Source organism: Choloepus didactylus, chromosome 20 (assembly GCF_015220235.1).
Source record: "Choloepus didactylus isolate mChoDid1 chromosome 20, mChoDid1.pri, whole genome shotgun sequence".
Lineage (NCBI taxonomy): Eukaryota > Metazoa > Chordata > Mammalia > Pilosa > Megalonychidae > Choloepus > Choloepus didactylus.
Window position 1 is genome coordinate 58,457,019 of NC_051326.1, and position 23,646 is coordinate 58,480,664.

Below are 23,646 nucleotides of genomic sequence, written 5' to 3' on the forward strand. Positions count from 1 at the left end.
TCAATGCCACTCTATAACAGAAGAGAATAAATATACAGAGTGGTCCAAAATGATTCACCTTTAGAACATCTTGGTGTCCTTGGTTTTTGTTATTTTAATGTACTGATTAAAGAGAGAGAGAGAGAGAGAAAGATTGAGACATGGGCCAGGGCAATCAACAGTTAAGACAACTCACCAACCAGAGCTCTACTCCCTCTCAGTATTTACAATGTTAATAAGTACTGTATACAGTTAAATCTCAATTATTCACCATAAACCAAAGTTTCCTCCTTCCACCTCTAAACCAGGAAATGATCTACCAACACTGGCACTGATCTATCAGTGGACATAAAAATGGAAATATAGGTACCTTCTAATTTGTAACCTGTCTCCTCCATGATTATGTCCTTAAAAAGTATTCTACAGTACTATTCTATTGTACAGAAATAGAACAATTCATTTATATAATCCCAGGATTGCCATTTTGATTGTTTCCAGTATTTTGCTATGATAAAAGAATGTAGCCATGAAACTTCTTGTTAAATCATCGCTTTTGTACATCTGTTTCCTTAAAAAACATTCTTCAAACTGTCGGACTGCAGAGAGCATGCAGGATTAGCAATTTTGTTACATAATGTCAAACTACTTTCAAGAAAGCATTTTTCTTGCTATAGGGATAAACACAAACATACACAAAAAACATATAACTGATTCTAAAGCTCTTGCATTTTCAATCTGCTGCTTGTTGGGTGCCTTATTACACTAATGTTTTAACATCTCTCACCTGCACTGAACACCCTGTTTCAGAGTACAGTCGTTGCTGCAGCAGGTATCGTTGTTCAGGTACATGATGCCTGGATCACATTCTTCCCCTTCATCCACCCGGGAGTTCCCACACACTTTGTTGCTGCGTTCCTGGAAACACTCCTGGGCCTTACTTTCAATGGTCTTATAGATGGACTGTTTACTGCAGTTCGAAAACATCTTGAAGAGAAAAAAGGCCACAAAGGACCAAGAGTAACATAAAAATTCATACCCATATAGTGCTATTCTTATTCTCTAGAGACAAACTCAATGTGAAAACCACAGTCAGAGCTACCCTGAAAGTACGGTCACCTCTAAACGCCCTCTGTATGAAACTGAGTCCCTTCCTCCATAGGAAGCTAAAAAGCTGGTGTGGATTTGGTTAAGGGCCTAGAATTCCTCACACAAAGGTGAGCTACCCGAAGGTAAGACCAAACATCCCAGCCAATTCCATCAAGAGGACAAGCAGGCCGGCATCAACCGAGAGGTCATGGACGCCATCAGACTGTAAGCCTCCCTCGACCCTCGCACCCATCGCTGCTGCGGTGACCACCACCATCTTCCCAGACAAAATGGTTTGGGGATGCAGAGCATGTTGTTTCTGCTTTACCTCCTTCTCTTTCCCTGGCTGTTTATATGAATGATCCATGTTTAAAGTTTTGAAATATCTGAGCTTAGCAAGAGGCATGATATTACACACAGTCTATTAAAAAATTAAATTCCAAATCATTACCTAAACATTTTCATGGGTCCCCAAGACTGTAACTGTTTTTTTCTGAGTTTTTCTACAGTTGATCAGTGTCTCAAAGGAAGCATCTACTTTAGTTCCCCATCTTGGAGGACAGAACCACTCAAATGGCCCCCTTTTAAATAAGAAAACTTTACCAGGACCTCTAAAACTCAGTCCTTTTTCCAAACCACCTGAAATTATCAAGACAAGCATGCACTGACATTATCAAGAAAAGGAATTTGGGGAAAACTTAGTGTAGATATTTCTTAAGATAAGGTCTCCCACCTACAGACAACAATCATGAAGCACTGCAGAGTGGAGAGTACAGTACCTTCCAAAGGTTATGTAACCATTTACTTAGATACCAGTAACTTTCAGAAAAATATTGGAACAGCTTCACCCTCAACAGAAATACTTTTTTAAGAAAGCTTCCAATTTACTTTCACAGTAAGGATGAGGCTGGTTATTTCAGTCCAGGCCTCAGGCAGTTAGTATTTTGGTGGGGTTTAATTCATCAGCATTGCAAATTCACTAACTCAATTTTATTTTATCAGTTCACTTATGGAAGATTAGATCCTAATGAATTAAAATTCATACTAAACAGATAAGAATATCTCTTTACTAAATTATAGAGTGTCACCTCCCAAGCAGCAGGAACCTGGTGCTAAGGAAAAAGTACCCAGTCCTTAATCCAGCTTTCCTGTGCCTACAAACTGCCTGAAGACCTCTGGCCTTCTGCGTACATCACTGCCTCAAAACCTTCAGAACACCTTCGTAATAGGTTACCATCCCAAACGGTACACATTCCTTTCTACTGATTGTATCCGCTCACAGTAAAGCCCACACATGGCACACTGCTTCCCATCAGCTTGTCTGGTGGAGACCAGCATTTCCTGTCTTCTCTAGGCTGAGAAATCACCTTATTTTTGTCCTAGAGGCCTTTTTATCTAGTTAAAAACACTGTTATAAAGGAGTTCACTTAAAAGGTAGATTAGAAGATGCATATTTTCTCCAGACAGACTCCTTGAATAAACCAAACTATAAAAAAGTACACTAAATCTGATGTGCTCAGGATAAAATAAATAAATTGTTCTTAACTGACAGACTAGCAGATCCAGAAAAAAAATAGCTCCACCCAGGCTCCATTCTCATTAGCAAATTCTTACAGGGCCATTCTGAAAAGTCCACAGGGAGATTTCGTTTAGAAAGAAGTTATAGTAGTAAAAGTTAGCAGTATGTTAACTGAAGGCAGAGTCTGAAAAGCAAAACATTTTCTCCCGAAGTTCTGACACCATCCTCATAACCAAGAAGCAAGTAACTATCAACTACAGCTGCACTGTCTAATATGATAACTACTAACCATATGTGGCCATTTAATATTTTTCCCCCAGTCACATATTTTAAACTTATTAAGGAAATTTTCAAGCACAAATAAAGTGGTCAGAATGGTATCACAAACCCCCATGTTCCCATCACTCAGCTCATCTCTAGCCTCACCAATTTCTCTCTGCTCTCAAATTGGCTTTCTTGTGTATTTTTTAACAGCTTTACAAAGGTATTCTTTACCTATCATAAAATTCATCCATTTCAAGTGCACAATTCAGTGATATTTAGTACTTTTCCCATATGGTGCAACCATCACCATCAATCAACTTTAGAACATTTTCACCTCCTTAAGCGCTTATACAGTTAATCCCTATTTCCTCTCCTGGCTCACAGCAATCGCTATTAAATTTAAATTAAATTTAATTTAAAATTCAGTTTCTCAGTTTCTCAAGCCACATTTCAAGTGCTCACTGGCACATCCGACTGCTGGCTACTGTACTGGGCCGAGCAGATGCAGAACATTTCCATCACTGTTAAAAGTTCTACTCAATAGCACTGAACATGTATGTGATTAGAAATGCAAAGACAACCTCAAAAAAAAGAAAGAGTTCAAAAGTGTGTTTGACATGTTAAAAGAATGGGCAGAAATGACAGGGAAAAGCTTCTCAGGCACAAATTGTCAAGTAAAGGAAAAATAATATTTATGCAAATATATAGCCAAAAAATGAAATGCAGCAATCAAAAAAGATGGGGGGGGGGGGACTGAACGTGGGGCAAAAATTTTAAAAAGCAGAGCCAGAGCCAGAATAACACAAAAGTAATCCTTGCCTCTAAAATTGGCCCTGGTCAGACTCTGAATAGACCATGGTCTGGCTCAAAATCAGGAGTCAGTGCACGTACTTGACCACTCTTTCCTGATTAGATTCAGATGCTTTTAGCACCACTCCCACCCCCTAAGCCCTCTTTAACTCAGCAACAAAACCAGTACGTTCTCTTCACATTGCCTTATGATGCTCACCTTCAAATAAAATGGAAAGGACTAGATACTTATCAACACTTGTAATTCAGACTCGAAGAGTTAGCCACAACCACTCTTCAAGCCTCTGAAATTTTTTTCAATATCCAAGATCAACTGGTATACTCTATAAGAAACCTTCTATAGTAAATTGTTCATTTATGTACTCAACAGATATTTATTATGTGCCAGGTATTCTTACTAGACAACAGAGATAGAGATATGAACGAGAAAGGCAAGCTCATTCCCACATGTGGATTAGTCTGGCATATTATATGTGTTTTATAGTGTTTATGAAAACATGCAAATTGTGAAGTACTATAGAGTTAAAATGAGTGACAACTTGTAAATGAAATGACAGGAAAATTTTACCATAAAGCCTGAGCCTACCAGACCCTGAAATCTGGAACTTTAATGTAAACCATTACTATTACCAATTTTCCTTATAGCCCAAATCTATACCCAATAAACCTGATGACAACCAGTCCAAATGATAGCTTTAACCAGATTTAGATGGACCATGCTTCATCCCAAGATGAAGGTATCAAGGTTTCAAGAGTCACTGCAATTTGCAGTTCCGTGCCTGGAGAATACCCAGGAATCAAACACTTTGCTGAGCTCTCATTATAATCATCAAACAAAGTCTCTTTCCCCTTTCCTAACATAAAAAAGCTTCAAAAGCAACATACCTTATTGTTCTCATGATCTCCACTCACAGCTATGGGATACATAACATATTTTCCTCCTTGGTCCTCATTTGGGGCACATTCTGCTAAACCATCAGGATCATGTTCTGCTCCAAAATTGTGTCCCAATTCATGTGTTGTAACCAGGTCAGCTTCCTTAAGGATCATACAAAAAAAATATTATTTTCCTACACCCAACCATCCATAAGCTACTTTGGCCAGCTGGGCCCATGTGATCTGAAATAGGACCCTGATTAATCACATCAACAAAAGAATAGCAATTGGACTATGATTTTGTCTATCAATTACAGAAATCAAACAAAATAAACAGAAGTCTATCTAAAACTAAGAAACAGTTTTATAAGTATGGACTTAAATCAATTTAAGAAAACATAACTTACAAAATATACTGGAACATTCATAACAGTACAACAAACACTGACCATTCCAACCATACACTGTCTGGTATTGCTAAATCTAACAGCTAAATGTAGTTAATTAACAAAACCTCTCCAACTCTCCCCTCATCTCAATCACACTCCTTTTAAAAATCTAAAGTAGAAAAAACAAGCAACAGGTGAAAAAACAAGACAACTGAGGAAAAACAAAACCATGTTCCTTATCTCAGTGACTGAATTCACATCCAACAACGTTAATGACCTAGAGGATTTGGTTTATTACAATCCAATTAAAAGGCCATACTTAATCTGTCCACTTTCTGCCTGAATACAACATTATGATGAATTTAGCCAGCAGGCTAAAATTTTTCCCCATATTTATCTGTATTAAAAAATATAAGAATAATTAACTTAAGATTCCTGGATTTTTCTCCCCCTAAAAAGAAAAATGATCACTCCATTGAAACTGAAAATTTAATATTTTGCCAGTCACTTTTCTAGATGAGGACAGTCCCAATTCTGAAGCTGATGTCCAACTCCTGAAACTTTCCACATGTTTATATTAAAATGCCAGTAGAGAAGACTTTGAATTTTTAGCATCATAGGTCAAAAATGCACTCAAATCCCAAAGGTTTAATATGGACAAGTAATTCCTAATTGTGCCTTGGGAAAATTCATCAGAACATTCCCTAAAAGATTTGATGCTGTAAAAACATCTCAAAAATGTCAAACCAAATCTGTTTTGTGACTTCAAAGAGAAAAATTCTAGAAGACAGGAAAATACATCATGAAATGAAACCATTAAGATGTGACACTAAAAAGTAAAGGAGCACCATGAGAAAGAAATAATTTGGGAAATTAAAAGGTTTTCTTCTCTCATCCCACTTGACAGTTTTTTCATCCAGGAAACATCAATATTCTTACTCCTCGATATTCATTTTTATCTTATTTTGTTCTTTTCTTTCTTCTGACCTATTCATGTTATGGCAGTTTCATCTTATCTGTCCTTCAGTCTTCAAACTCAAAAACTTTCCAATATGTTTCACTTTCTTCTTTGGGGAGGGAGGCAGGGGCAGGGAACCGGGTTGTTTGTTATGTGGCAGACTTTTTAGGTTTCAGAAAATGAAGACATATACATTACAGCAGCACAAACACAGTAAAAGCATTGCCTACTTCTATAATTCACATTCGAACCTCCCACATGCTTTACTTTTCTTTCACTCAACAATATTGCCACTCTTCCCCCAAAACCTGAATTAATGGACTCTGTTTAACTTTTTTGCTTTTGAGAGTTAAAATATTTTATGGGAGGCTTCCAGTTAAACAGTACACACATGCATTAACCTCTGCTCTTTCATGAAATCCCACTAAAACTACAGTAAAGGAATGAAAAGCTTCTAACCCAACAAGAACAGGAGAGAAAACAACATGAACAACAGATGTCAACAAAATTTTGGAAGATGAGAAAAAGTACATGAATTAGAAAGAAAAAAAATACTGCCAACCATGAAACAAGAAGAGGAAAGTATAAAAAAGAACAAAAGGGATACTAAAAACAAAAACAAAAAAGAAGTTAGCAGGAATAAAAAATTCAAAAGAATAACTGGAGACAAGGTTGAGACCATTGTCTAGATAGAAAACAAAAAAAGACACATGGAAAATAGGAGAAAACATTCAGAAAAATCACACTCATTATAGGAGATCAAATACCTGATTTAATGGAGTTCAGACAGAACAACAACAAAAATAAAGGACAACAAATTATCAAAGAAGTAATACAAGAAAATTTTGACTAAAGACATGAGTCTCCAGACCTAAGGGTCCAGCCCAGTGGGGGAAAAAATACCTACACCAAGTTCAGCATTACAGTCAAAATACCAGTGAAGGAGATACTAATACTTCTTACAATATCTACTCTATTGTCCCCTTCTTCCTCTATTTTACCCTTTTGTTCTACTATGATAAACACTAAATCTATCCTTTTAATAAAAGAACATACCTTTGTAAGGATGGTTTTACCATAATTTTTTGTACTGGTCAAGCCACTATTCAAATAAATATTTTTCTTCCCAACTGGACTATAATAAGCTAAAGGAAAAAGGAAATAGAGACAAAATACTTATTAAATACAGAACTATAGTATAACCCAACCAGCCTACTATTCCAGCATCAAATTCACGTAACAACTGAAAACACTCACCCTTTGGACAAACACCTCCATGACTGTTTGCTCTGGGAGAACCAACATAAGCTAATCCAAGTGTTCCCATATCAAAATCTTGGTATGTGAAAAGATGTGCTAGGCAGACTTTGGATGCTTCCTCAGCTATATCAAAGCTAAATTGCTTTAAAGAAATAAAAAAGGAAGTCTTAATGAGATTTAATAATTAAATCAGCCTAAAGGGTGTTTCAACTACAGATTCCAGAAGAGTACCACATGACTGACCATAGTTCTGCACTAGGAACCACACAGAGCTCTTTACCTAGGGGTCTCACACACCTACATAAGTGAGAAGGCAGAGACTGTCACATGGCAGGGTGGCAAAAAGGGAAGAGCCACAGAGCATTTTATGGCTATTCAGAACTAAATCAGTTTCTTAGAGAGTTGCCCTAAAGATGTATAGCCCATCTATGAAGACACTATCATTCTGTAAGGCTCAAGTGGCTCTGATACTTACTCCTGGGTATCTCAGCATCTATACCAAAACAGATCCCTCTAAGGTATTTTGAGGATTCTCTTGGTTTTATAGGTTTATTTTTTATTTTAAATTTGTTTTGGTTTTACAACAATATAGGAATTATAAATATGAACTTAGAAGAAAGTGTAATTTTATGTTATTTAAATAAAATTTTTTAAATCAATTTATGTCAACATTGGGGGTTTGTGAGGATTTTTTTTTTCCTTAATTTAAAAGGGCTTCACATACTAAATTTGAAAACTTCTATGATAACAGTCCAGGCACTCCATACTATGAATTTTTTATTTTAAAAATGCTTAAAATGAGAGGTCACAAAGCCCTGTATGAGGAGTGAAGTGTTCGTGCAAGATGACTCCTTGACCACAGTGTGATGTTGATACTACTGTGGTAATGGGGTTAGGCTTCTGGAGGCCTAAGGGAAGAGAACTGGAAAGGAGCATATGTAGATATAGGTCACTGTTCCCTTCTATTCCTCCCCCAAGATGGGCTGTGCGGAGGCCCACAGAACAACAGACAGTGTGATAATTCAGCTGTTCCAAGAGTTGGGAGATCTGACCACTCAATTCTGGCTGTCATTACTTAGTTGTAGAACTAACCATGGACAAATCATTTAACTTTGCCAAGCCTCTTTGTAAGAGTTATCTACCTCAACCTACCTCTCAGAGTGGTTAGCAGATCAAATGACATAAGGTTATGTCAGAGTACTATAAAGATACAGCACTTTATGGTTCTCAAACTGGATAAAGAGTTGACAATATCCTTTAATTCCATTCAAGCTTTGAAAACTTGATTTCGACCTTGTGAGACCCTAAGTAGAGAATCCAGATGAGCCATGCTGTGCCTGGACTATCCCATGGAAACTATGAGATAAATAATAAAAGTGTTGTTTTAAGCTGCTAATTTTGTGCTAATATGTTACAGCAGCAACAGAAAACACACTTACCAACACATTAAAAGATAAACACTATATGTATATACATACAATGGAATATTATGCAGCCATAAAAAGGAATGAAGTCCTGATACATGCAACAACATGGATGAACCTTGAAAACATCGTGTTCAGTGAAATAAGCCAGACACAAAAGGACAAATTTTGTATGATCTCACCAATTTGAAACAATTATAATAAGCAAACTCCTAGAGTCAGAATCTAAAAATACAGGTTACTATGGTGGGGTGAGTATACAGAATGAGAAGTTTAACTTTAAAATACAATGTTCGTATTTGGCATGTTTTGGTAATGGTAGTGATGGTTATGACAACATTGTGAATGTAATTAACAGCACTGAAATACATATCTGAATATGATTAAAAGGGGAAATGTTAGATTATATATATTGTAAGAGAATAAAGATTTTTTTTTAAATCCATGGAACTTTACTACACAAATAGTGAACCGTAAATTGAACCATAGACTACAGTTAGTACAATTACAAAACATACAACCATCAATTGCAACATGTTTCACACCAATGTAAGGTCTTAGTAATAGGGTGGTATATGAGAATCCTGCATTGTATGCCTGATTGTTATGTAAACCCACAACTTCCCTAATAAAGAAAAAAAAATTCAAAAAAAAAAAAGGTAAACACTCTCACTTCATAGAAGACCATTTTACAACAAAGTAATAGTACATACAAACTCAGACACTGAAGTCATTTGGCAGTATTCTGTTATAAGGCAAGAATCCACATAACACAGATTTTTACATTAACTATCTTTAGATTTATCACCAGAATAAAAACATAAAAATTTAAAATTCTGGTACAGAACTTTCATGTCTCCAAATAATATTTCTACTGTCCACATTTTTATACCCTCTGTTTGATAATTACTGTCTTTAGAGATCCACTGATAAGCTTCAAGGAGAACTGAAATAACAAAATTATGCTCAAATATTTAGGTATGTGTAAACATGCTATTTTCTAGAGAAGACCCATCATTACCTCATTAGATTCTCAAATATATAAAGGGTAAGAAGCATTGGTTTTTGGAATCTTTTTCTCAACTTTTTCTGCCCATCTTACTGTTTGCCCTGCTACAGAGGATGGGGTCAGGGTTGGATCCGCTGAAGTGGAGTGTTCTTGGTTTTCAATCCCTTTTCTAATATGCCCCTTCATTAAGGCAGAAAGCACACATAGATTAGAAATCAGAAAGTAGCGCTAAGAAGAATCTATTGGTATTAAATCCTGCTACAGCATCACATCCAAGATTCCACAACCTACCTCTAGCAACATCTTCACATCCCAAGCATCCTTTTCTTCATTTGGGTAACTTTTTGCCATGTTATAGTGCCTTTGACCAGGTTTTACATTTTCTGGAGACTTGAGAATGCGAATCTATACTTAGAGAGATAATATACTTAGAACACTTTAGAAAAAAGTCACAAGACTCTGAAATAATACTGCATTATTTTAACTAGAAAAACTGTTTTAAAACCAATATTCCATAAATTCTTCAGCTCTAATAATCAATGTTTAAAAACAAACTAAGGAGGATTGTGGGAAGAGGGTGGAGTAAGAATAAGAAGTTCCAATAATCAGCCCCTTCACCAAAACAACTGTTTTGAAAGTAAGCAGTCCAGAAGAACACTGCGTAGCATGCAGCAAAGTACTGGAGGATGAGGCTGGTAAACTGTGGCAAATATCTGTGCAGCAGCTACTATCCCCTGCTCCCCAAACTGCCTAGCAGGCAGCAGTGGGAACTGCAGCAAAGGCTCCTGGTACAGCTTGCTGGGTTATAAGTTAGTCAGTCCACCAAAATCAGGTGGTGTAATCATGATCATTAGACCACTAAATGCATGGTCTAATCACTGATCATTGCTTTACATCACTACTTCAGATTACTGGTGGCCATCTCCGAGGATAGCCAAGTGTTCCAAACCAACCCCCTGACACACACAGGTAAAAGTGACAGAAGATCTTAAAGAGGCAGTACCTCTGGGATTTTACCCCCTTCTCTCTTTCCATTCCCCATTTGGGAGCAAAAAGTGGAAAAGCCACAAATCAATGGCCCCAGTCTTCAACAACAACAACAACAATAACAAACCCAGCACAGAGAAGAGAGAGAACTAGATTTCCAGAGTTATAGCAGGATAATACTCAAAATGTCCACTTCTCAACAAAAAATTGCAAAACACACGAAGAAACAGGAATATTTGGCCCACTCACAAGAAAAAAATAATTCACCAGAAACTATCCCTAGGTAAGTTCATAACATCAGAACTATTAGTCAATGATTTTAAATCAACTGTCTTACATATTTTCAACAAGATAAAAGAATCCATATACAAAGAATTAAAGAAAATCAGGAAAACTTTGAACAAAATAAAGAGACAGAAATTTTAAAAGGGAACCAAACAGAAATTATAAAGCTGCAAAGCACAAGTAATTGAAATGAAAAACTAATTACGTGGATTCAACAGCACACTTGAACAGGGAGAAGAAAGGATCAGTGAGCTTGAAGACAAGACAACTGAAATTATCCAGTGTGAAGAGCAGAAAGAAAAAATAATGACGAAAAATGAACAGAACATGAGGGACATGAAGGACCATCAAGCATACCAACATATGCATCACTGGAGTCTCAGAAGGACTAGAGAGAAGCAAAAGGGGCAAAAAAAAGTATTTAAAGAAATAATGGCCAAAAACTTCCCAAATTGATGCAAAACATGAATATACACATCCAAAAAACTCAACAAACTGCATGCAGGACAAATTTTAACAGATCCACACCAACACACATTGTAGTGAAACTGTAAAACTCCAAAGACTAGGATTTTGAAAGCAGCAACAGAGAAGGAACTTGTCACATACAAGGGATCACCAGTAAGATCAACTGCAGATTTCTTATCAGAAAACATGGAGGCCAGAAGACAGTGGAATGACAAAGTACTTGAAGAAAAAAAACATCAACCAAGAATTCTATCTCTGGTAAAATTATCTTTCAAAGAAGATGGAGAAATCAAGACATTTACAGATAAAAAGAAGCTGAAAGAGTTCATTACAAGAAGACCTGCCCTATAAGAAATGTTACAGGGAATCCTTCAGACTGAAATAGAAGGACACTAGACAGTAACTCAAAGCCATGAGAAGAAATAAAGAACATTGGTAAAGGTGACTTCATAGGTAAAAATAAAATCCTATATCATTGTACTTTTGGTTTGTGGCTACTTATCTACCCCCCATAAGACTTAACAGGCAAATGTATAAAATAACATGTACAATCTATGTTAATGGGCATACGATGGTTGAAGATGTATGAAACAATACATTATAAAACAGGAAGGACAGAGAAATATAGGAGTAGAGAGTTTCTATGTTACTGAAACTAGGTTGGTACTAGAACTAGGTTGTTATTGGTTTAAGATTTTAATTGCAATTACAAATGAAACCTCTAAAAGAATAACTCATATATACAGAGGAAAGGAAAGAAGACAACAATCAAAATGGTACACTACAAAAAAATCAACAAAATATGATTTAAAAAAAGGGCAGTAATAGGAGTAATTAAGGAACAAAAAAACATACAAGACATAACTAAAACAAATAGCTAAATGGCAGAGGTAAATCCTTCCTTCTCAAGTATTACCTTCATCAACACATTAAAAGACCCAATTAAAAGGCAGAGATTGGTAGACTGCATGAAAAAGTGTGATTCATTATATGCTGTCCACAAAAAACTCACTTTAAATACAAAGACACAACAAGGTTGAAAGTAAAATGTGGAAAGAGATATTCCATGCAAACAGTAATCAAAAGAGAAAATGGAAATATTATTGTCAGACAAAACAGACTTTAAGTAAAAAAAATTACAAGAGACAAAGAAGGATATTACATATTGATAAAAGGTTAAATCCAGCAAGAAAATGTAACAATTATAGACATACATGCACATCACAACAGAGACCCAAAATACATGAAGCAAAAATTGACAGAATTGAAAGAAGAAATTGACAGCTCTACAATAAGAGTTTGAGACTTGAATACACCACTTTCAATAACTGATAGACCATCTAAACAGAAGATCAATAAGGAAACAGAGGACTTGAACAACACTGTAACCAAACAGATCGAACATATATATATTGAACACTCCACCCAATGACAGCAGAATACACATTCTTCTCATGGATCATTATCAAGGATAGACCATATGTTAGAAGACAAACTAAATCTTAATAAATTTTAAAATATGAAAATCACATAAAGAATCTCTCAGACCACAAGGGAATAAAACAGAGGGAAAGCTAGAAATCAATAACAGAAGGAAAGCTGGATATTTTACACATGTGGAAATTAAATAATGCCCTATTAAACAACCAACGGGTCAAAGAAATCACAAGAGAAATTAGGAAATATCTTGAGATGAGTGAAAATGAAAACACAACATACCAAAACTTATGAGATGCCACAAAGGTAGTGCTCAGAGAGAAATTTATAGTTCTAAATGCCCACATTAAAAAAGATCACCAATCAATAACCTAACTTCACACCTAAAGAAACTAGAAGAAGAGCAAACTATACACAAAGTAACGAAAGGAAAGGAATAGTAAAGACTGTAGCAGAGATAAATGAAATAGAGAATAGAAAAACAGAAAGAATCAACAAAACCAAAACTTGGATTTTTTGAAAAGATTATTAAAATTGACAAAGCTTTAGGCAGACTGACAAAGAAAGACAGAGGACACAACAAAAATCAGGGATTAAATTGGGGACATTACTACTGATCTGACAGAAATAAAAAGGATTATAAGAGGACATTACTAACAATTATCTGTCAACAAATTAGAAAACCCAGATGAAATGGACAAATTCCTTGAAACATACAAATTACATAATCTGACACAAGAAATAGAAAATCTCAACAGACCTATAAAAAGCACAGAGATTGAATCAGTAATTAAAAACCTCCCAACAAAGAAAAGTCCAGGACCAGACGGTTTCACTCCTGAGTTCATCCAAACATTTAAAGAAGAGTTAACACCAATCCTTCTCAAGCTCTTCCAAAAAAATAGAAGTGGAGAGATTACTTCGTAACTCATTCTATGAGGCCAGCATTACCGATACCAAAACCAGATAAAGACAGCACAAGAAAATTACAGACCAATATCCCTTATGTATAAAGATGCAAAAATCATCACAAAATACTGGCAAATTGAATCCAACAGTATTTGCTAAAAGGAATATACACCATGACCAAGCAGGATTTATTCCAAGAATGCAAGGATGGTTCAATATCAATAATCAATGTAATACAACACTTCAATGGAATGAAGGGAAAAACCAAATGATCACCACAATTGATGCAGAAAAGACATTTGACAAGATTCAATGCCCTTTCATGATAAAAACTCAGAAAAGTAGGAACAGAATGGAACTTTCTCAACATGATATAGGGCCTTTATGAAAAACTCACAGCAAATATCACACTCAACACTGAAAGACTGAAATTTTCTCCCCTAAGACTAGGAACAAGACAAGGATGCCTGCTTTTACCACTGTTAACCAATAACATACTGGAAGTTCTAACCAGAGCAATCAGGCAAGAAAAAGAAATAAAAGGCATACAAATTGTAAAGGAAGAAGTCAAATTATCCCTATTTGCAGATGATATGATCATATATATAGAAAATCCCAAAGAATCCACAAGAAACCTACCAGAACTAATAAACAAATTCAGCTGAGTTGCAGGATACAAAATAAACATGCAGAAGTCAGGTAGGTTTCTATGTATCAGTAACGAACAATCTGAAAAGGAAATAAAGAAAACAATTCTATTTACAATAGCATCTAGAAGAATAAAATACCGAGGAATAAATCTAACCAAGAAGGTGAAAGCCTTGTATACTGAAAACTGCATTACTAAAAGAGATTGAAAAAGACCTAAATAAATGGAAAGACAGTCCCTGTTCATGGATTGGAAAAATTAATATCACTAAGTGGTCAATATTTCAAAAATGATATAAAAATTCAATGCAACCCCTATCAAAATTCCACCAGCCTTTTTTGCAAAAATGGGAAAGCTGATCCTCAAATTCATATGTAATTGAAAGGGGCCTCAAATAGCCAAAACAATCTTGAAAACAAAGAACAAAGTTGGATGGCTCACACTTCCTGATTTCAAACTTACTACATAGTACCTTGTGGTACTGGCACAGGATCAGACATATAGATCAGTGGAGTAGAACTAAGAGTCCAGCGATAAATCGACACATATATGGTCAGTTGATTTTCAACAGGGGTGCTAAGTCCACTCAAAGAGGAAAGAATGGCCTCTACAACAAATGGTGCTGGGACACTTGGAAATCCACAAGCAAAAGAATGAAAATGGGCATACAGACACGACATATTGATCAATGGAATTGAACTGAGAGTTCAGAAATGGACCCTCACATCTATGGTCAACTGATCTTTGACAAGGCTGCCAAGTCCACACAACTGGGACAGAACAGTTTCTGCACCAAATGATGCTGGGAGAACTGGATATCCATATCCAAAAGAATGAGAAGCCCTATCTCACTCCCTCAGCAAAAATTAACTCAAAATGGATTGAAGACCTATATATGAGTCAGGCCCATAAAACTCCTAGAAGAAAATGTAGGGATGCATCTTCAAGATATTATGGTAGGTAGCAGTTTCTTAGATTTTACACCCAAAGCACAAGCAATGAAGGAAAAATAGACAACTGGGGCTTCCTCAAAATTAAAAACTTTCATGCTTCAAAGGACCTTGCCAAGAAAGTGAAAAGGCAGCCTACTCAACAGGAGAATATTTGGAAACCACATATCCGATAAGGGTTTAATATTCACAATATACAAAAAAAAAAAATTCTACAGCTCAAACAATAGAAAGATAAACAATCCCATCAAAAAAATGGACAAAAGACATGAACAGACATTTTTCCAAAGACGAAATACAAATGGCTGAAAAGATGTTCATCTTCACTAGTTCTTAAGGAAATGCAAATCAAAACCACAATGAGATATCATTTCACCCCTATTAGAATGGCCCCTGTTAAACAAACAAGAAACTACAAGTGTTGGAGATGATGTGGAGAAATAGCAGTACTCATTCATTGCCTGTGGAAATGTAAAATAGTACAGCTGCTGTGGAAGATGGTTTGGCAGTTCCTCAGAAACCTAAGTATAGAGTTGCCGTACAATCCGGTAATCCCACTACTCAGCATACACCCAGAAGAACAGAAAGCAGGGACTGAAACAGACATTTGCACATCGATGGTCATAGCAGCATTATTCATAATTGCCAAAAGATGAAAGGAACCCAAGGGTCCACCAACTGATGAATGGATAAACGAAATGCAGAATGCACATATGATGGTATATTATTCAGTAGTAACAAGGAATGAAGTGCTGAAGCATGCGACAACATGGATGAACCTTGAGGACTTTTTGTTGAGTGAAAAGAGTCAGAAACAAAAGGACAAATACTGTATGATCTGACTAATTTGAACTAATTACAATATGTAAACTCAGAGACATAAAATCTAGAATAAAGGTTACCAGGAAATAGAATGACTCTAGAGAATGGGGAGCAGTTGCTTAACATGTGCAGAACTTTTAACTACATTGACATTATAGGTGTGGAATGGTTAGAGGTGATGGTAGCACGTTATTGTGAATATAATTAACAGTGCTGAATTCTGTGTGAATGGTGTTAACAGGGGAAGTGTAGTGTCATACATGTCACCAGAAGGAAAGCCAGAGATACATGGGACTGTATAATACAGTAAATCCTATGGTGGACAATGACTGTGAAATACAAATATCAATAAAAAATTTCTTCCACGAACTAGAACGAATGTACAAAACTATTACAAGGAGTTAATAAAAGAGTGGTATATGGGGAAAAAAGCACCTACTGCAAACTATGGACTACAGTTAACAGTAATATCTTAATATTCTTTCATCAATAGTAACAAATGTACCACACCAGTGCTAGAGGTCAACGATATGGAGGATAAGGGGTATGGGATGCTGTGGGTTCTCTCTCTCTCTCTCTTTTTTTTTAATGGAGTAATGAAAATGTTCTATAATTGATTGTGGTGATGAATGCATAACTATGTGATGATACTGTAAGCCACTGATTGTATAATTTGGATGGACTGTATGGTGTATGAGTATATCTCAAAAAATTACATTTAAAACAAAAATGAATGAATGTGGACCCCTAGCTCTCACTGTATATAAAAATTAATTCAAAATGGCTCAACGACCTAAATGTAAGAGCTAATAACAAGAAAACACAGGGATTTATCTTCAGGACCTTGTAACAGACAATGGATTTTGAGATTTTACACTCAAAGCATAATTAACAAAACAAAAAATAGGTAAAATGAACTTCATTAAACTGAAAAACTTTTGTGCATCAAAGGACATTAACAAGAAAGAGAAAAGACAACCTACAGAATGCCAGAAAACACTTGGAAACCATATTTCTGATACGGGCTTAATATCTAGAATTTACAAAGCACTACTACAACTCAACAATAAAAAGACAAACAACCCAATTTAAAAAACGGGTCAAGGATTTGAATAGACATTTCTCCAAAGAAGATACTCAAACAGCCAACAAGTATAGGAAAACAGGCTCCACATCATTAGGCACTAGAGAAATGCAAATTAAAACTATAATGACCTCAGGAAGCTAAGTATACAATTGCCATATCATCCAGCAATTCCATTACTAGGTATATACTCAGAGGAACTGAAAGCTAAGACATGAATGGACATTTGTAAACTGATGTTTACAGCAGCATTATTCACTATTGCCTAGAGATGGAAACATCTCAGATGTCCATCAACGGACAAGTGGATAAACAAACTATGGTATATACATATGATGGAGTATTACGCAACTGTAAGACAGAATAAAGTCACAGAGCATATAACAATGTGGATGAACCTTGAGGATGTTATGCTGAGTGAAATTATCCAAAAACAAAAGGACAAATACTCTATAGTCTCACTAATATGAACTAACATTAATGAGCAAACTTTGAGAGTTAAAGCTGAGAACACAGGTTATCAGGAGATAGAAAGTGGGTAGAGATCAGGCATCTTGATGCTGAAGTAGTACAGAAGGTTCAACAGGATTCATTGTATAGATCCAGAAATGGATAGCACAATACTGTGTGATGGTAGCACAATATGGTAAGTACACTGAACAAAGATGAGTGTGAGTAAAGTTGAAAGAGGAAGGCTAGGGCCATGTATGACACCAGAAGGAAAGACAGAAGATAAAGACTGTATAACTTAGTGAAATCTAGAGTGGTCAATGATGGTGATTAAATGTACAAATATAAAAATGTTTTTACATGTGGGAGAACAAATGAATGTCAACTTTGGAAGGTGCTGGGAATGGGATGGTATTGGGGAAAAGTATAATCAAGGAAAAGTAGAGTATATAGTTAACCATAATATTGTAATATGCTTCCATTAATTGTAACAAAGGCAATATACCAAAGCTAAGAAGGGGATATGAGGTAGGGTTATGGGATTCTTGGTGGTGGTGGTGTTGTCTGACCTTTTAATTGTATCTTATTTTTATTTTTTCTTTTATCCTTTTTGTTATTCTTATTTTAATTTTTTTGGAGTAATGAATGTGTTCAAGGGCTGACTGTGATGATGAATGCACAACTGTATGATGATACAGTGGAACTGATTGTACACCGTGGATGACTGTATGGTATGTGAATATATCTCTATAAAATTGCAGGAGAAAAAAAAATAAACAGAGGGATACAAGTGCTGGAGAAAACATGGAGAGAGGGATGTACTTATTTATTGTTGATGGGGAAGTAGAATGGTACAGCCCACCTGGAGGGCAGTGTGGTGGTTCCACAAGAAGCTAAGTATGTGGTTGCCATAAGATCCTGCAACATCATTATTGGGTATATCTTTGAAAGAACAGAGAACAGGATATGAATGGACATTTGCACACTGGTGTATGTGGCGGCAGTATTCAGGATTTGCAATGGATGGAGGTGGCCTAAGGGTATATCAACTGATGAACAGAACGTTGAACTGTGTTGTATGCATACAATAGAATATTGAGCAGTTGCAAGAAGGAGTGAAGTTGTGAGGCATGCAACTAGATGAATGGCTCTTGACAACAACATTTTGAGAGAAGTAAACCAGAAACGAAAAGACAAACATTATAACGCCTCACTAATATGGACTAACTCTGATGTGCAAACTCTGAGAACTGAATTTTAGAGCACAGGTTATCAGGGGAAGGCTTATTGTAAAGGTCCCTAGATTGCAAACTCTAACAGCAGTCAAATCTATTCCTGAGATGTAATGGTTATCTCTAAATTCTGAGATGCTGAGCTCTTTGTGTATAACCTGATCTGTCCCTAGAACTTCAAGCATCTGTGTAAAACCTGTGACTCAGAGCTAGAGTTTGGCAGCTATGAATGTCAGTATTATCCCATACAAAAACTGTCAAAAAAAAAAAAAAAGCTGAAAGAGTTCAGAATTCAATTAGAGATACTAATGAAGCGGATCTGGTTAGGACTAAGACAAGTCAGACTAAAGGGTAAAGGACAATACTGACTGTGTTTTAAAACTTCAAATTCTGTCTGAGACCAAAGGAAGATATGTTTATGTGGTGCAAAATCTGTATTTTCTGTTGCACACCAGATAATTTAACTTATACGGTCAGTTTACTCAAACATAATTACATGAACTTTGAATAGGGAATGAGATCTGGTTGGTTTGTACAGGTTTGTGTGAAACCCTGATACAACCCAAAGTAATTTGGACAGAGAATAAATATGTATTTGCAAAGCCCCCCAAGGGACTCGGAGAACCTCTTTTGTTGCTCAGATGTGACCTCTCTCTCTAAGCCAACCCGGCAGGTAAACTCACTGCCTTCCCCTCTACATGGGACATGACTCTCAGGGGTGTAAATCTCCCTGGCAAAGTGAGACATGACTCCCAGGGATGAGTCTGGACCCAGCATCATGGGATTGAGAAAAGTCTTCCTGACCAAAAGGGGGAAGAGAAATGAAACAAAATAGTTTCAGTGGCTGAGAGATTTCAAATAGTCGAGAGGTCATTCTGGAGGTTATTCTCATGTGTTACATACATATCCCTTTTTAGTTTTTACTGCATTGGAATAGCTAGAAGAAAATACCTGAAACTGTTGAACTGCAATGCAGTAGCCTTGATTTTTGAAAATGATTGTATAACTATGTGGCTTACATGGTGTGACTGTGATTGTGAAAACTTTGTGGCTCACACTCCCTTTTGGGGAGTGTGACAGATGAACAGAAAATTGAGAATAAAAATTAAAGGAATAATGGGGGAGATGGAGGGGATGGGATGTTTTGGGTGTTCTTGTATTTTTACTCTTGTTTTTATTTTTTGGAGGGGTACGGAAAAGTTTCAAAAATTGATTTTGGTGTTGAATGTACAATTATATGATGGTGCCATGAACAACTGATTGTACACCGTGGATGATTATAGGGTATGTGAATATACCTCAATTAAACTGAATTTTTAAAAAAACTATAATGATACCACTTCACACCCACTAGGATGGCTATTATTCAAAAAACTGAAAATAAATACCATCAAGAATGTGGATAAATAGGAACCCTCGTATGATATTGGGAATATAAAATGGTGCACTGCGCCAGTTCAAATGTATTATGTCCCCCAAAACGCCATTATCTTTGATGTAATCTTGTGTGGCAGACATATCATCAGTGTTGATTAGACTGCAATTCTTTGAGTGTTTCTGTGGAGATGCGCCCCACCCAACCGTGGGTGGTGACTCTGATTGGATAATTTCCATGGAGGTGTTACTCCACCCATTCAGGGTGGGTCTAAATTAAATCACTGGAGCCATATAAATGAGCTGGCAAACAGAAGGAAGTCAGTGCAACTGACAGTGACATTCTGAAGAGGAGCTACAGCCAAGAGGGACACTTTGAAGAATGCACAGGAACTGAGAGAGGAGCTTCAGCTTACAGAGACATTTTGGAGATGGCCTTTGAAAGCTGACTTTTGCCCTGGAGAAGCTAAGAGAGGACAAATGCCCCAAGAGCAACTAAGAGTGACATATCTGAGGAGCTGAAGCCTAGAGAGGAATGCCCTGGGAGGAAGCCATTTTGAAAACAGAACTCTGAAGCAGACGCCGGCCATGTGCGTTCCCAGCTAACAGAGGTTTTCCAGGTGCCATTGGCCATCCTCCAGTGAAGGTACCTGATTGTTGATGCATTACCTTGGACACTTTATGGCCTTAAGACTGTAATTGTGTAATTGTGTAACCAAATAAACACCATTTATAAAAGCCAATCCATTTCTGGTGTTTTGCATTCTGGCAGCATTAGCAAACTAGAACATGTACCCACTGTGAAAAACAGTTCAGTGGTTCCTCAAGAAAGTTAAACATAAGATTTCTCAAGTCCAATCCCAGGTATATACCCAAAACCATATAGGTGCAGGAACTTGCACCTATAGTTGTATACCAGTGTTCATTGCAGCATTATTCACAATAGCCAAAAGGTGGACGCAACCAAGTGTCCATCAACAGACAAATGGATAAATAAAATGAGGTATATAAATGCTACGGATTATTATTAAGCCGTAAAAAAGAAGTGACATGCTGGTACGTGTGACAACATGGATAAACCCTGAAGACATCATGTTGAATGAAATAAACCAGATACAAAAAGACAAATATTGTATGATTTCTCTTATATGAAATACTTAGAAAAAGCAAATTCATGGAGGCAGAAGGCAGAAGGTGGTTACCAGGGGTGGGGGTGGGGAGGGAGAAAATGGGGAGTTATTACTAAATGGGCATGAGTTCTGGTTTGAGATGATAAAAATAGTCTGGAAATAGATGGCGATGAAAGTTACACAATAGTGTCAATGCACTCAATGTCAAAGAATTATCCACTTAAAATGGTTAAAATTATTTTTATGCTACATATATTTTACCACAATAAAATAAAATAAACTATAAAAAAGAAGACATTAATATATCATTGTTGGAGATATATATATATATAATATTTAAACAGATGACAAGAAATCAGAAGTAGATGATTGGGAGAAGAAATCTAAAGATTCTACATGCATATATAAATGTCTTGCAATATACACAGTACTTCTAATTACATTTTCTAACTAAGGATTCAACAGTATGTACTAGGTGCTATGAGAAACAGATCTTATATTCTAACTAAAGGCATAAAGCATAATCAGAGAAAAATTAAACAATATATGAGATAAAAGGACCATGAATTCAGAGAAAGGAGAGGTCACAAGATAAAAAGGCTTTATGCCTTATGAAGTTTCCTAAGAACAGAAAACTTCATAATCTATAAATAATTAATAACAGAAACACTATGTAATTCAACAAAAAAAAAAATCACTGGCATTTGATAATTTTAATTTACTGATTAGAGTTGAAGATAAGATCTTTAGTTTTTAATACAAGTGACAAATATTTACATCACATAACTTAATTCAATAATATAAGCTACACCCATGATAAATACCTGCTCTATCTGTATTCCATAACCTTTGAAACCTGCATTGTCCCATGAAGTGTTCCGATAGATGTCATCAACTCTATCAATTAGCTCTATCTGTATATACAAAAGAGGGGGAGAATGAGAGATGCATTATGTAGATCATTACCACTCTTTGCAATGTAATATACAATCCACCGTGAAAAAAATCCAGTTTACAGAATGTCCATTGGAAAACTAACATTAAGATGCTAGTATTTATCATTGACAGCTTTAACACCCATTCCTAGTTCCAAACTTAAGGTAGTGTTACCAGAATGAAACAGTGGTACAGTTTACACCAAATTTCAGGTCATCAACTGGGACCAAAATATCAAGTATCAGGCTTTTTAAAAACTGCCATTCCATAGCTAGAAGTAAATACCTGAAACTACCAAACTCCAATCCAGTAGCCTTGACTCTTGAAGATGACTGTATAACAATGTGGATTACAAAGGGTGACAGTGTGATTGTGAAAACCTTATGGATCGCACTCCCTTTATCCAGTGTATGGATGGATGAGTAGATAAACGGGGACAAAAACTAAATGAAAAATAGGGTAGGATGGGGGGGGATGATTTGGGTGTTCTTTTTTATTTTTATTTTTTATTCTTATTCTGATTTTTTCTGGTATAAGGAAAATGTTCAAAAATAGATTGGGGTGATGAATGCACAACTATATAATGGTACCGTGAACAGCTGATTGTACACCATGGATGACTGTATGGTATGTGAATTTATCTCAATAAAACTGAATTAAAGAAAAAAGCAAACAAAAAAAACTGCTATTCCAGTCAACTATAAAAATGAAATTTAAATGTCAACTGACTTACCCTAAAATACTCCTTTCTAAGAAATATTCTGTCTTCACCCTACCTATTACAAGTACCTCAAATGTCTTCCCTGAAATAGGGGTAAAGGGCAGTGATGTTACCCATACATTCCTACCCCTACCCAGCAAAATTTATTATTGAGAAATGAGTAAAAAGAGGACCAGTAGGAATGAAGTACATTTCACCATTCCTCCTTTTTCTCTTTTCTGATTTTGGGATGAGGGGGTTCCTAAGGAAGGAGGGACATGTAATAGCCAAAGCCAATTCAAGAGCTGCATCAGCAAGAACAAAATCCTAAATACCTACTTTTCCTCAAATAGAATATTTTACTGTTCCAAAACTGGATTGATGAGGTTTGTTCCATCAACTGTGAAGCAATTTATTGGTCTAAGAAACTGTTCTTTCCTTCTAAGTAATTGTAAGACTAAGAAATACAATGTTTAAGACTAGACCTCTTATTATATTCATATTCTTAGTGTAATAAACAAAGAAGTAAATTAAAAGGAGCCTCTTATTACAAAATCTGGTGCAAGAGAAACTTTTTTTAAGAATCTCTCTCACTTAAGAACAAGAATTACAGTCACCTCACACACAACTCCTACTACCTCCATAATAGATTCATTCAC

General features: G+C 36.0%; 1 protein-coding gene across 3 annotated transcripts in view; it reads right to left on the reverse strand.

The window, feature by feature from the left end:
- ADAM17 (ADAM metallopeptidase domain 17) overlaps positions 1 to 23,646 on the reverse strand; it is a 79,150-nt gene that overhangs the window by 16,553 nt on the left and 38,951 nt on the right. For 2 of the 3 annotated variants that reach the window (XM_037813470.1, XM_037813472.1), the window contains 6 exons: positions 22,176 to 22,265; positions 9,866 to 9,979; positions 7,139 to 7,283; positions 6,938 to 7,026; positions 4,544 to 4,696; positions 764 to 963 (listed from right to left, as the gene is read on the reverse strand). In XM_037813470.1, coding sequence (XP_037669398.1) covers positions 764 to 963; positions 4,544 to 4,696; positions 6,938 to 7,026; positions 7,139 to 7,283; positions 9,866 to 9,979; positions 22,176 to 22,265 — 791 coding nt within the window. The remainder of the gene's footprint in view (positions 1 to 763; positions 964 to 4,543; positions 4,697 to 6,937; positions 7,027 to 7,138; positions 7,284 to 9,865; positions 9,980 to 22,175; positions 22,266 to 23,646) is intronic. The other variant, XM_037813471.1, reaches the window with a different exon arrangement.